General features: G+C 37.2%; 1 protein-coding gene across 3 annotated transcripts in view; it reads left to right on the top strand.

Annotated features, from left to right (window-relative positions):
* atrnl1a (attractin-like 1a) overlaps nt 1-13,297 on the top strand; it is a 473,108-nt gene that overhangs the window by 240,558 nt on the left and 219,253 nt on the right. For all 3 annotated transcript variants that reach the window (XM_051959750.1, XM_051959749.1, XM_051959751.1), the window contains 3 exons: nt 3,575-3,669; nt 5,234-5,312; nt 9,117-9,274. In XM_051959750.1, the coding sequence (XP_051815710.1) occupies nt 3,575-3,669; nt 5,234-5,312; nt 9,117-9,274 (332 nt within the window). The remainder of the gene's footprint in view (nt 1-3,574; nt 3,670-5,233; nt 5,313-9,116; nt 9,275-13,297) is intronic.

Here is a 13,297-nt window from a genome sequence, read left to right as displayed (position 1 = left end):
ATCCGTGCCGTCCTCGTGTTTACTCGGCTGTTTGACGCTGCAACGTCTGGTCTGCGGGGTGTTGCAAATGGGAAATAATGAGTTGTTAACAAGCATTAAATGAAACCTCAGCGAGATACTCTGACAATCTGACACTGTAGGTGAGTTCACGCTTGTTTCTGGATTGGAAACAGGCCGCTGGAATATCAGATTATGTTCCGGCTCAGGGCCTCGTCTTCCCCATCGTGGTGCTTTGTTTCATATGGTCTGAATCAGCTTACATGTTATGATAATAAGATCACCCGTCTGTGAACTTGAGAAATTGGCGTGGACTGTTTCTATTTCAGCTCTTCTGGGGATCATTTGTACCTTTAGTGATACCTTGATATGATTCATCCGCAGTGAGAATTTGCACGTGTAATTGAGATGGCCTAAGTGAAACTGCTGTCAGATGTCTCAGATGGGATTTGTAATTAGCCGAAGTGAACTTTTAAACCTGGCTGATGCTCCTGTTCCTAACAGCCTTGAAATCAAACATATCAGAAACACACACAGGGGCTGGTGTAATTAGTTTTTTGTGCTCGTTTGCAAACACACAGGAGCAGGTACATGCAGGCGATCATGCGTGCTCCTGTACTTACTGGGTTTTTGAGAGGTAAATACACAAACGCGCTGCAAATGCACCCACACAAATCTGCATCCCATCTGAAAAGTAGAAGAAGGAAAAAAAATCCCCAAATACTGTGAAGTTGTACTGCCGACCCTTATGGGATAAACAAGTGAGCAGCAGCAGCAGTGCACGTCTGCCTGCGAGGGAGGGAGGACGAGGAAGATGTTAAGAAAAAATATTGTCTTTGATCTGATGATATCTGCTGTTCGGGCTAACTCGCCATGAAGGCAGAACAAAACAAGGCTGTTTGTCAAACATAATTTGCTTTCGTCTTGGTGACGCCCCGGGAACAGAAAAGAAGGTGATAACTAAACATGTCTTTCTCTCTCTCTCTTGCTACAGAGAGTCGCACCAAGTTTTGCTGTAAGTTGAAAAGCTTTTCCAGCATCTCTGCTGACTGCTGCCTCTCAGCGTCAGACAGCAACATATTGCCTTGAACAGCACTGGAGGTTCTGGTTTAAATGGAACTGAGAAATCACTCTATTGCCACCTATACTAACCTTTCGAATGGAGCCAAAACAGACTTTTCTCACATTTGTACACTACCATTCAAAAATTTGGGGTCACTTAGAAATGTCCTTGTTTTTGAAAGAAAGGCAGTTTTTTCAATGAAGATAACATTAAATGAATCAGAAATACAGTTATGAATACAGTTGTTAATGTGGTAAATGACTATTCTATCTGGAAACAGCTGATTTTTAATGGAATATCTCCATAGGGGTACAGAGGAACATTTCCAGCAACCATCACTGTGTTCTAATGCTACATTGTGTTAGCTAATGGTGTTGAAAGGCTCACTGATGATCAGAAAACACTTGTGTAGTTATGTTAGCACATGAATTGCCTGAGTGACCCCAAACTTTTGAACAGTAGAGTACGTCATAGAATTAATCCGATGAAACCTGACAAAGACATCCACTTATTAGGAAGTGTGCATCTTCTTTTCTTATGTAACCTTTATTTAACCAGAGAAAACCCACTGAGATCAGGATCTCTTCCACAAGTGTGACCTGGCCAAAAGGCCAGCAGCACATGTCATGAAAACAATTACAAGGAGGTGACAGTATTAGTAAAAACATACAATTTTGAAGGTGCAAAAGTGTTTCATCCAAGAGGCGTCTTCAGTTCTAACTGATTAATGGGGAGTTGCAGAATTTATAGTCACTCCAGGTCACATAGCTGATGGCCCAGGACTGACATTCCTTCAGGTGTGAAGAAGTCTCTTGGATGACAGGTGAAACGTCTTCAAGAACCTACAAGAGAAGCTCCTATGTGGATACACAATGTGCAGTTCAGCTGTAAAGTCTTTGTATTTTTTCCCATGACTGTTGGTCACAGTAGGTCAGTTAGTAAATTAGCAACAAGTTCAAGTAAATGTACATTTTTAGTTGTGTTCATTTTAGAAAAATGAAGCAAAAATAACTGCAGTTCCTCAAATGTCCACTTGAAGCATATCACTCCGTGACCTAGAAAACCAAAATTCTGGCAAGTTTTTCTTTTTTTTTTGGTTTTGCTGGCTATTAGTCTGACTCAGGCGCTCCTGACGCACCTTAAATACCACTTTTCACTAAACCTGTTGGTGATATTACAGAAGGGTTCGTCCATCTTTATATTTAACCTGTAATACTGCCTCTTCCAGTTACACAAAGCAAGATTTGGTTTGAGACACATGCGGAGCAGAGATGCGAGTCTGAAGAGTTGTATCTGTGGTTATTCTTAGTTAGACTATATCAGGTGAGAACAAAAGGATTAGAAGATCTCAAAATCTCATTAAAGCTCAAATCCATAATTTACATATGTTATTTCCCTCCAGCTGCAAACTCATTGTCTACTGCTTATTGAGCTTACGTTATTACTGTATTTAAAATATTTTGTACATGCCATTGTATCTCAGATGAATTCTTTAACATTAATCAGTAATGCTCCATCAACACTTATCAATGGATGTTGGACAAACTGCAAATCAGGCACTGAATTAAGTTTTGTTGCACTGCTGCAGTTTGTATTGGATTTAACTGAGTTTTTCCTGCAGTTTGTAATGCCTTTTGACACACAGAAAAAGATGTTTATGAACAAACTATGACAACACGAGCCAATTATTTCTTTGTGTTGTGTTGGACTGAAGTTCAGATACGTGAGAACATGAAACTTTAGCTTTTGTTTTGAGCTAAAATATAAAGGAATGCATGTTTCCTGCATGAATGTGGGTTTACCTGAGCTGCCCCTGGATGCAAACACACCTGGATTATGTCGAAGGGTTTGCACTCAGCAGTCACGCTGATTAACTACAAAAAAATCCTCTCAACCTGTTATCCTCTCATGGCCACATAGCTGCTTTCTCCTCTTTTTCGTCTTTTCCTCGGTTTTCCCTCCTCTTCTTCCTCTTCCATCCCATCGGCTGATAAGGTGACCCTGCGAGGCTCCTGCTGTCTGTCCAGATGTTGACTGATTCCCTCCATAAGTTGCTCATTGTCTCGCTGATTCCAGACACTTGATGGCAGCTACTTTTAGAAATGATTAAACCTCTGAGAGAACATGATTATTCAGACTCTCACTTATGTCTTATCGATCGACCCGTTTGTCTGGAATGAAGGCACTTTGTCTCGTATTTATAAAAAATATATATGTGTGTGTGTGTTTTGTCACTGACTGAGATCTTTTGACCAAAACTCCCCCACTGTTGCCGTATTCATCTAATTAAATATCGACTCCCGGTCAGCGTCTGCCATGTTTTCACTTTCATAAATCCGTCTGTGTTTGATGGCGGCATCAATAAAATGAGCCCTGAAGGAGATTTTATTTGGAGAAAAACTGAGCAGCATCAGAAGCAGCTGCTGCTGATAGATTTAGCCATTTTCAAAGACTTTACTTCTCCTCATCATTTTTTACTTGTTGTCCGTCTTTGTGTTTTTCTCTGTTGTCTAGACAACCTGTTGATTGATTACCAGTTTACCTTCAGTCTGCTGCAGGAAGACGACCGTTACTACACCGCCATCAACTTCATGGCCACACCTGAACAGGTAACAAGCACACAGAAAGACACATGCAGAGGTGAAAAACAGGAATGTTTTTTCTTATTAGAGTTAATTTAGAGCAGGGGTATCAAACATGTGGCCCACTGGCTAAAACCGGCCCTCCAGGGTGTCCAATCCAGCCCACAGGACGGCTAAGTAGAGTCTAAAAATTACAGAGAAGACATTACATAACATTTTTTAATTTCTAAAACTATAAATTTCAAATAATGTCTAGACCATGACAAAATGTTTTGATCATAAAGTAAAATACTAGACTGCTTGTTGTTCTTTTGTAATTTTGTGTCTCATTTTTGTAATATTTTGACTATTTTGTTGTCTAACTTTTGTTGTTTGTCTCGTGTTTCTGTTGTATTATTTCGGGGTTTTGTTGTTTTGTGTTTTCTTTTTGTCTCGCTTGTGTTTTTTGTCTTATTTTTGTCATTTTGTGTTTTGCTTTCTTCATTGTTTTGTGTATCGTTTGTCTCGTTTTGTGTTTTTTGTCTCATTTGTGTTGTTTATCTCCTTTTTTGTCATTTTGTTTGTCGCTTTTGTCAGTTTTGGTCTCGTTTTTGTCATTTGTGTAATTTTTTGTCTTGTTTTTTTGTTTGTCAATTTTTTTGTCACTGTAATTTTTTGCCTATTTTTTATCTCTCTTGTTTTGTTTTGGGATGTTTGTCTAATTTTTTGTCATTTTGTGTCTAATTTTTGTAATATTTTGTCTTGTTTTTGTTATTTTTTGTCTTTTTTTGTCTGATTTCTGACATTTTGATGATACAATGAAATATCATATCATTTAGTTTCAGATACTTGTGACTAAATGTTTTGTGTCTGTGTAGAAACTCTTTGACCTGTAAGTTGTAATGTGTAAATGATGAAGTGAGGCATAATGTTGTTGAAATTACGCAGATTTTTTTAAAAGAAATTTCAGGTCATTCAAAATGTTTTGTAGAAAGATAATTCTTTAAATGTGAAAATTTTCAGAATGTAGTTTTTCTGCACTAAAACAAAGCAACATTTTGGAGTTGTGGTTATTTAGATGCACAGAGATTTTATCTCTATTAGACGGCAGACAGCTAAGAAAAAGAGAGCAGAGGCGCGGTGAAATTGAATTTCTATGCAACATTTATTCTCTAAATGTAGGAATCTGTTATTAGACTGTGGGAGAAATCTAAAATCTTGACCTGTTTTTCCTTCTGCGCCTAAAGGTGTCCTCAGGTTACACTCGAGTTAGAAATTACTGCAGACAAAATCAATGTAACGCTGCAAGAACAGGCCAACAGGTTCAGATCTGCCTTCAGATGGCACAAGTTTAGAGAAGGATGAGTCTATTTCCGTTTAAAAAATGTTCTAGCAAAGAATTATTCTGTTGGCATACCTCAAGGAAAGTGAGTTAAGCAAATGTACACAGTCTGCAGAAGGTGTCCAACAACAACATGCATCATGAAATCACCTGTGCGACCAATTAAAAAAGAAGAAATACAAGCTTGTCTCTGCAATGTTGAATCGAAATCAGTTCATCCACAAATGTTGACTTTCACTTTGCATGTGTTTCTTTTCTCTTTCTGTCCAGGCCAACAAAAACCTGGACATGTCCATCAACGCCTCCAACAACTTCAACCTCAACATCACTTGGTCCTTAAGCTCCACAGGTGAAGAGCATGTTCACATTTTTTATTTTTTTTTTGGTCTTTGTGGCATTTTGGTTTCTCCACCTGTTGGATATTCAAGAGTAAATCCAAGAATCTGAGGCCCTGCAGGTAAAAGTGAACCCATATAGATGATTTTACTCATTTTGGCTGATTACACTTCAATTGAGGACTGATGTTCAGGCACACTTTATATGACAGGAGGATTGTAACAAACTAACTCACTATTTTATGGAAAAATAATGATTATTTAGCCCAGAAATGATAAAATAGTGCCCTCAACAAGTCATAAAGCCCAAAGTGGTGACTTTAAGCAACTCTTTGTCAACAAAACTACATTCCAATACAATTAAACTGCATTCTGATTTATGTTTTGCAAGAAACTTGGTTTTAAAACATAAATTTACCATCTGTGATGATGTAGAAAAGTTTATAAGCTCTCCAAAGTCTGAATAATCAGGTTGGAGGGAGGATAAAAGCAAAGTCAGTGCAGGACTTCCATCCCAGGAGACTTAAATTCACATCCAATGTGGGACGATAATTAAGTTTTAGTTTCAGTTGTTAGTAATTTTCATTGTTCTTTTTCTTAGGTTAGGTTTAGAGTCAGGTTTAAGTCAATTCCATGTTTTGTTAAACAAGCTGGCTCTGATTAATAGTTGTTTGAAGCTTAAGTTCAGGCACCGAAATTACTTGGTTAGGTTTAGGAAACTATCATGGTTTGGGTTTAAATATGACCCTTTCACAACATTTTTGCGATGTTTTTATTCATTCACAAAGGTATCAGGGTGACTAATCACACCACATCTAATCTAATATGTGATTGGTTGATAGAAAAGGACTCACATCTGTTGATTCATTTTGAAGAGGTTGTTTATGTTCATATAATCATATCATAGAAAAGAAAAAGCAATAAACAGTCTTAGTGCTTAAAAAAAGCAATGAATTATGAAAATTAATGCACAATGCCATTTAAAAACCCCTTCAGCTGCAAATGTACACGAGAGGGGAAGCTACAGATGTAAAATTTAGTTCAACAACAGCTGGAATGTGCTGATCTGCAGCAGAAATGTGATCCGACTTTTGCGTTTTGGACCTCTGACGTGCATTAATGTAAGAATCAGTGGATCTTAAAGATGCTACAGGTGAGAAATTGCCTAGAAAACAACAGATGTTTTCGTGTGTGGTGTTGTTAGCTCTCTTGCTAGCTTGTTAGCGTTACTACTAGCATATGTCTGCTCAGCTTTACGTGGTTAGGGATCAAATAAGCCACAGTAACTGAACTGAAACTGATCCTTTCTCCTTTATTTCAGTAATATCAGTGCTGAATAAAGGACATGAAGGCAAAAATATAATCTCTTTAAACGAATGATCTCTTTAAATGAGTGATATTTCAATACTGTGGGAGTTCAAATGAGCTTGAATCTGATCCGAGTGTTGATAGAGCGGTTGATTGTTTAGTCGGCCTCTGAGACTCTGTCATTTATCGCGACGTAAAGATATTCCCACAGTCTGTATCTCACACTGGTGGCCAAGAGTCCTGAAGTAAAATGGTCAGATGTGCTTCCTGCTCGCCTCCTGGGGATTCCCCCTCTTGACAAAACACATCAGAAGCTATTTTGAATTTTTGGCATCGAGGCGTTTTATACATTTTCCCTCCTGATTTCAATTAAGATAAAAGCAGTGTGCTTTCACAGTCGCAGTGTCTTGGGGCCCGAAGCCTCCTCGGTTTGGGACTATGAGTCTTGTGTGTGTGTGTGATTGTGTGTGTGTGTGATTGTGTGCAGACTATTACAGAGTGTTTAATGGCCCCGATAAAGCAGGAGGTGGAAATATTTTATTCTCAGCGTCTGAAAAACTCGGCCATTAACACAGAACTGCTGATAATGCTCTGAAGGATACTGAAATCAGACCACTTCAGTGCTGCGAGAAATTTACAAGCGCGCTCTGAATTACTGCGAGGTGTCATGAAAATACTTTTGCTGTGAACGGTAATTTGCCTGCTTGATATGAAAGGTTCGTCTTGACATTTTAAAATCCAGACTGTTTCCACTCAACCAGCTGCCTTACTAGCTTCTGTGTGTAAAAAAAAAATAAAAAAAATCTTTACAAGGACGTTGAAACAGAAAACAGCTGAAGGTCTCTTGTAGCTGATGAGGTTTGAACTAGAAAATGATCATTTCTGGTATTTCCTTCCATAAGGTGAACATTTTCTTTTCCTTTTCTAGTCTCACCTGAACCATTTGTTTCTATTTGAAATCATCCTTCCTTCATCCGTGACTTTTACACTCCTTTTAATCATTGTGATGACATCTGAACATGTTGACTTCATGTCTTCTAAAAACACTTACTTTCAACACAGCACTAGTCTGATCTGAATGCCGCCACATTAACAGATCTGCATGCAGATTCACCAGGCAATGTGGTTTAGATCAGTACTTTAACACAGCATTTAACAAGAATATTGCACTGTATGTAATTATGAGATGCATACTTGGATACAACTATGAGGCTACTGCTGCAAATACTGCAAAGACTGTGAACCCCAAAATATTTTGACTTGAGTGGATGGATTAGACTGATGCAGGAGAAGAATATCCCAGCAAATTGAAATGAAAAATAAAGTTAAAAAGTTTTGGTTTCTCTGTGCAGCTGCACCAAAAACAGTTCCAGGAACTTTCCAGATGAACTGTAGGATGCGTTTATTCGGAGCTGACAGCAGACAAATGTGGAATTATTTTTTCTAGTCTTTGTAACATCTGTGGGAACCTGAGAAATGCTGGACAGGTTTATTCTAAGTTGTTGTTGTTTTTTTCACTTTTTGTTATATATGTACATTTTTTTTTGCCATTTTTTCCTTTTTTAATCACTTCAACAACATTAAAGAGCATGTGTTAAAAGACAGAGATTGATATAGGGACAAAATGTGTGCGTTTTTGTTTAAAGTTTGTACACAAAATGTCTGTGTATTCAATTGAAACAAAACAAAAAAAAAACCTAATTAAAATTGACAAAAGTTTTGCATTTAAAATGGGACTTGAAATGGGCATCACACGCAAGATTGGTCTGACATGGAGGAAGTACATCTGCAACTACATCTCCTCACAAAGCGCCCAAAACGCTCTGTTTATCAAATCTGTTGTGCTAGAATTGCTGACATTCTGTAATATGGATAGCCGTCTCTGCCTATTTCCTGGCTATTACCTGCTAATACCATTGCACAGATCACAAATGACTTCAACTTTAATTGAGCAGGAATAATGTGACACTATATTTTAAAATATGTACACTACCATTCAAAAGTTTGGGGTTACTTAGAGCTGTTCTTATTTTTGAAAGAAATCATTTTTTTGTCAATGAAGATAACATTAAATGAATGATAAATCCTGTCTAGATATTGTTAATGTGGTAAATGACTATTTTAGCTGAAAACAGCTGATTTTTAATGGAATATCTCCATAGGGGTTCAGAGGAACATTTCCAGCAACCATCACTCCTGTGTTCTAATGCTACATTGTGTTAGCTAATGGTGTTGAAAGACTCATTGATGATTAGAAAAGCCTCGTGCCGTTATGGTATCACATGAATCACAGTGTGAGCTTTCATGGAAAACATGGAATTGTCGGGGTGAACCTGAACTTTTGAACATCAGTTTATATCACTCTCCTGTGAGAAATGTGTGGATTTCTTATCCATGTAGCCATTAATGAGCTCTGCTAAAAATATTTGGCATTTTAAACAAATATTACTTCATATTACTGAAGAAATATTTTCAGATGAAATAATCTGAAAGCTGTTTGTCTCTCACAGCTGGAACCATCTCCGGTGAAGAGATGCCCATCATAGCGAGGACCAACATCAAGGAGCACAGAGACAGTTTCTCCTGTGAGAAGTTCAACTTCAGACTCCATCACAACATCACCTTCTACGTCTACGTGTCCAACTTCAGCTGGCCCATCAAAATCCAGGTAAGAATACACCAGGATACAGAGCTGTGACAGCAGCATTGATGCTAACAGTCATCTTAATGTGATATCATTAGACTTCCTCTAAGATTGGTGAACAGGAGGAAATAGGCCAGTGGTATGGCTGATAAGGCTGCTACAAATCCCATATTGATTCATTTAATTTTGCTATTGATTATATTACTTTGTATTAAAATGTTGTCTTAATCTCAAATCCCAAATCAATAGTATTCAATTAACCATTACCTAAAACAGTTAAAGAAACCCAAATCCTTCCATTGAGAAGTTGCAGATGAACAAATTGATAAACGTTCTCAACCCTGAAATGCATCAGCAGGTTTGAAACACATTTCACTGATTAAAAACATGTTGAAATGACACCAATAATCAGCCATAAACTGTAAAAACAAAAGAAATTGTCAGATTTATGATGGCTTCTGAACTGATCATCCTGATATTTCATCAAACTCTCTTTGTTCCACACGTCACATTTCAAAAAGACGTACGTATTGAGTCCATTTTTTTCCTTCTTTTTTTAAATAAGTAAATAAAAGAGTCTCATATCTGTTTCTGAGTGCTCTTTTCATGGCTGTGCCGTTTCTTTATATTGGAGTGAAAATGAGGCTTTCCAGCTTCTGTTACCAGATGTTTACTGTGTGTTTGTTCACTGCAGCGGTTATTTCACGATCACCTCAGACTTCTTTTAGTTCTGTTTAATGTTTGCAGTTTGTGGAGAGAGACACTAAACATGATGCTAATCATGATGTGAAGCAGAGGATAAATGTCTCCCAACAGATTTGATTTACAAGAAGTTGATCACAGTTGACTTCAAATCCCAACAATTCAGATTTTTTTTCCCTTTCTGTGTGATGAAATTCCCTTCAGATCATTTTATTGTGCAAATGATCTCATTGAAAATGTTTTAAATTTGTTATTAATAAGTAGGGTTATTATTTCTGTGCCAACATGTAAATCAATGTTCCTTTGGGAATAATGACATGAGTCTAATAATCAATGATCAATTCAACAAACTAAACGTCATTCTGTTGAGACCACACACATATTTTCCATGATTAAATGTAAGAAAGTGTTGTTTCCAATTAGCTAACATCCACTGGCACACATGCAGAACTCAGAGCTGCACAAACTTTAGCTTTACAAGCATCCATTTCCAATAAAGTGATCTTTGTCAAGTGAATATGTCTTGTTTAAGCTGAAAGAACATGCTGAAACTCTTTCACATTTTTAAATAGCAGAGAAGATAAATCCAGTAAAGTTTTTATTTTATTTTATTTATTTTTTTACCTTCACTGTGATTTTTAGTTTATTCCCAACATGTTGCAAGATGTCTTTAAGTGAAAAAAAATGTTAATAGGAATATAAATCTTCCAAACCCCAGTGGTTTTGTTTTCCTGACATATTTTTCCTCACTGTGGGTTCATTTTTCTCTTCAGTCTAAAGTCCTGCATCTTTATGGAAACAGAACAAACCATGAATGAGAGGAAACTCAGAAATGTCTTCTGTGTGGAATGATACAGTTGAAATTGTCTTAAATGAAAAGGGAGGGAAAAAAGAATTCCTTCATTTCTTATGAAACAAAAACTCAAATCAACATTTTTCCAAGTGTCCACAGGTGTTAGTGGATAAAATGCTGGCTCTACATACTATAGATGTTTTACTACTTTTAAAATAGTTTCAATGCTTTTCTCCTGCAGTTCAGCTGGAAGGTCTTTGGATTTGTCTTGTGATTGTTAGCTGCAGCAGAGTCACTAATGAAGAAAATACAGTTTTATTTTATTTTTACAGGGTTTGGTGGAGCAAATTGATTTGATTACTATTCAAATAAAACACGGTGAATAATGTAAATTACATGAAATGTAAGAATTTCAAGTCTAGATGAGGTTATCTGGCCAAATGCCTTATCACAGATGAGTAGTTCAAGGACAATTGTAAAATTTAACACTTGAGGATTCTTTTTTTAATACAGTTTCTGGCATTGATAAATGGTGTTAATTTGGCAATTTTGTGAAGACCACGTTACTTTCAAACCTGCTGGTTGATTTTGCAATTTAGAGGTTAAAGTAGGGTTTTAATCAAACACAGAAATATATTTTTATGCACATTTTGTGCCTTTAATCTAACCTTACTCACCAGATGTAGACTTTGGGTATTACTCGTCCCCTTCTGTTGCATTTTTCTTGCAGCTTTCACCTCTCCTTCCACTATTGGCATGTTAGCATTTCCAAAATCCCGCTATTAGTGCGAGAAACAACAACAGCAGCCTTCCTATGTACTAAAAATTCGAAGTTTTGATGAAGGTTTGGGTTGTGCAATAAGGCATTCTTGCTTGGTTCTTTCTGTAAATCAACATTTAAATGACACTGCTATTTTCCTGCGTGTAAATATTCCAGTAAAACAATTCCCCCAATGCTATTTTGCAGGGGCACCATCACTGCATCCTGTTCTTAAGTCCGCCCCCAAATGATTCTGACTGGTTTAAAGCAATAAAACAGCTTTCTTTTCCTCTACAGCAGAATGATAATAAAGCAAAGCAGCAAGTCTAAAAGATCTGAAATTATTCAAGTGTTTTGGGGAAAACAACATTTTCTTTTTCTTTCCTGCCTGCCTAAAGTCAGATAAGAGGTTTAGAAGAACAAGTTAAAAGTGAGGTTTGCATCATGATCATCATCTCCAGTTTTCAGGAGCTGTCTCCCTGCAAAACATATAGCCCTGACAGGACGCTGAGCATAAACTATTCTGAAAAGTGTTTGGCAAATCTGCTATCACATTTAATGATCTGTGAGCTTTCCAGTGTCTCTCCATCAATTATGCAGCACCGGATTAAATCTCCAGGCGGCAGCCGCACACACTAAATATTCACGCTGCAGCCTTATGATCCATTAAATTGAAGTAGACTTTTAGTGGTGATATTTTAAGATGACTGTCATGCAGGGTCTGGGGTGTGCGCTGATGGATGGAGTCAAGAAGTGACAGAATGGAGGAATTAGGGGAGAGCGAGGACAGGATGGCAGGATGGACAGCTTGTTGAGACGCCTCACAGTCAAAATGTCCAGCGTTGAGAAAATGGAGGCGACTAATTGACAGATTGAGGGAGAAGGACGGCAGGTCTGGAGTCAGATGGAGACATAAAGCAGAGGATGGATGGATGGATGGATGATGGATGGATGATGGATGGATGGATGATGGATGTGAAGGACTACAGTAGCTGCTCTGTCTAAGAAATGTTCAGATAAAAGGTGAAGAAAAATACGGAATTAAATTAATCTTGGAGACAAAATGATTCCTGAACTGTGAAGCTTAGTTTGAACTGTTTGATTCAAATTTTGATATATTTGCAAAAAATACAAAATTCAGTGCTGAACAAATTTATTAGATCACTTGTCATAAAAAAACAAATATTTAAGAAATCTGTCAAAAACTTCTTTCAAACTAAAAATTGCATTGTTGTTTATTAAGCAAACGACAAACTGGAACAACTAAATAGTCCTTGTTTACATACACTACTATTCAGAAGTTTGGGGTCACTCAGGGAATTTCTTGTTTTCCATGAAAGCTCACACTTTTATTCATGTGCTAACATAACTGCACAAAGGTTTTCTGATCATCAATGAGCCTTTCAGCACCATTAGCTAACACAATGTAGCATTAGAACACAGGAGTGATGGTTGCTGGAAATGTTCCTCTGTACCCCTATGGAGATATTCCATTAAAAATCAGCTGTTTCCAGCTAGAACAGTCATTTACAACACTATCAATGTCTACACTGTATTTCCGATTCATTTAATGTTGTCTTCATTGAAAAAACGAAGTTTTTCTTTCAAAACTGAAGATGTTTGTAAGTGACCCCAAACTTTTGAATGGTAGTGTACATGAACCAATAATCTGGATATTTTGTACCTCCTTTGGCCCTGATAACAGCTTACACTGTTTGTAATGAATTTATGTTGAATCAACAAACTATACTGAGTTAAGGAAAGCTGCTTTTTTTCCTCTTTTTAACTGCCA

This window comes from Acanthochromis polyacanthus, chromosome 15, assembly GCF_021347895.1.
Source record: "Acanthochromis polyacanthus isolate Apoly-LR-REF ecotype Palm Island chromosome 15, KAUST_Apoly_ChrSc, whole genome shotgun sequence".
Classification (NCBI taxonomy): Eukaryota; Metazoa; Chordata; class Actinopteri; family Pomacentridae; genus Acanthochromis; species Acanthochromis polyacanthus.
Note: the sequence above shows the minus strand (reverse complement) of the source record. Positions and strands in the feature narration are given on the sequence as shown.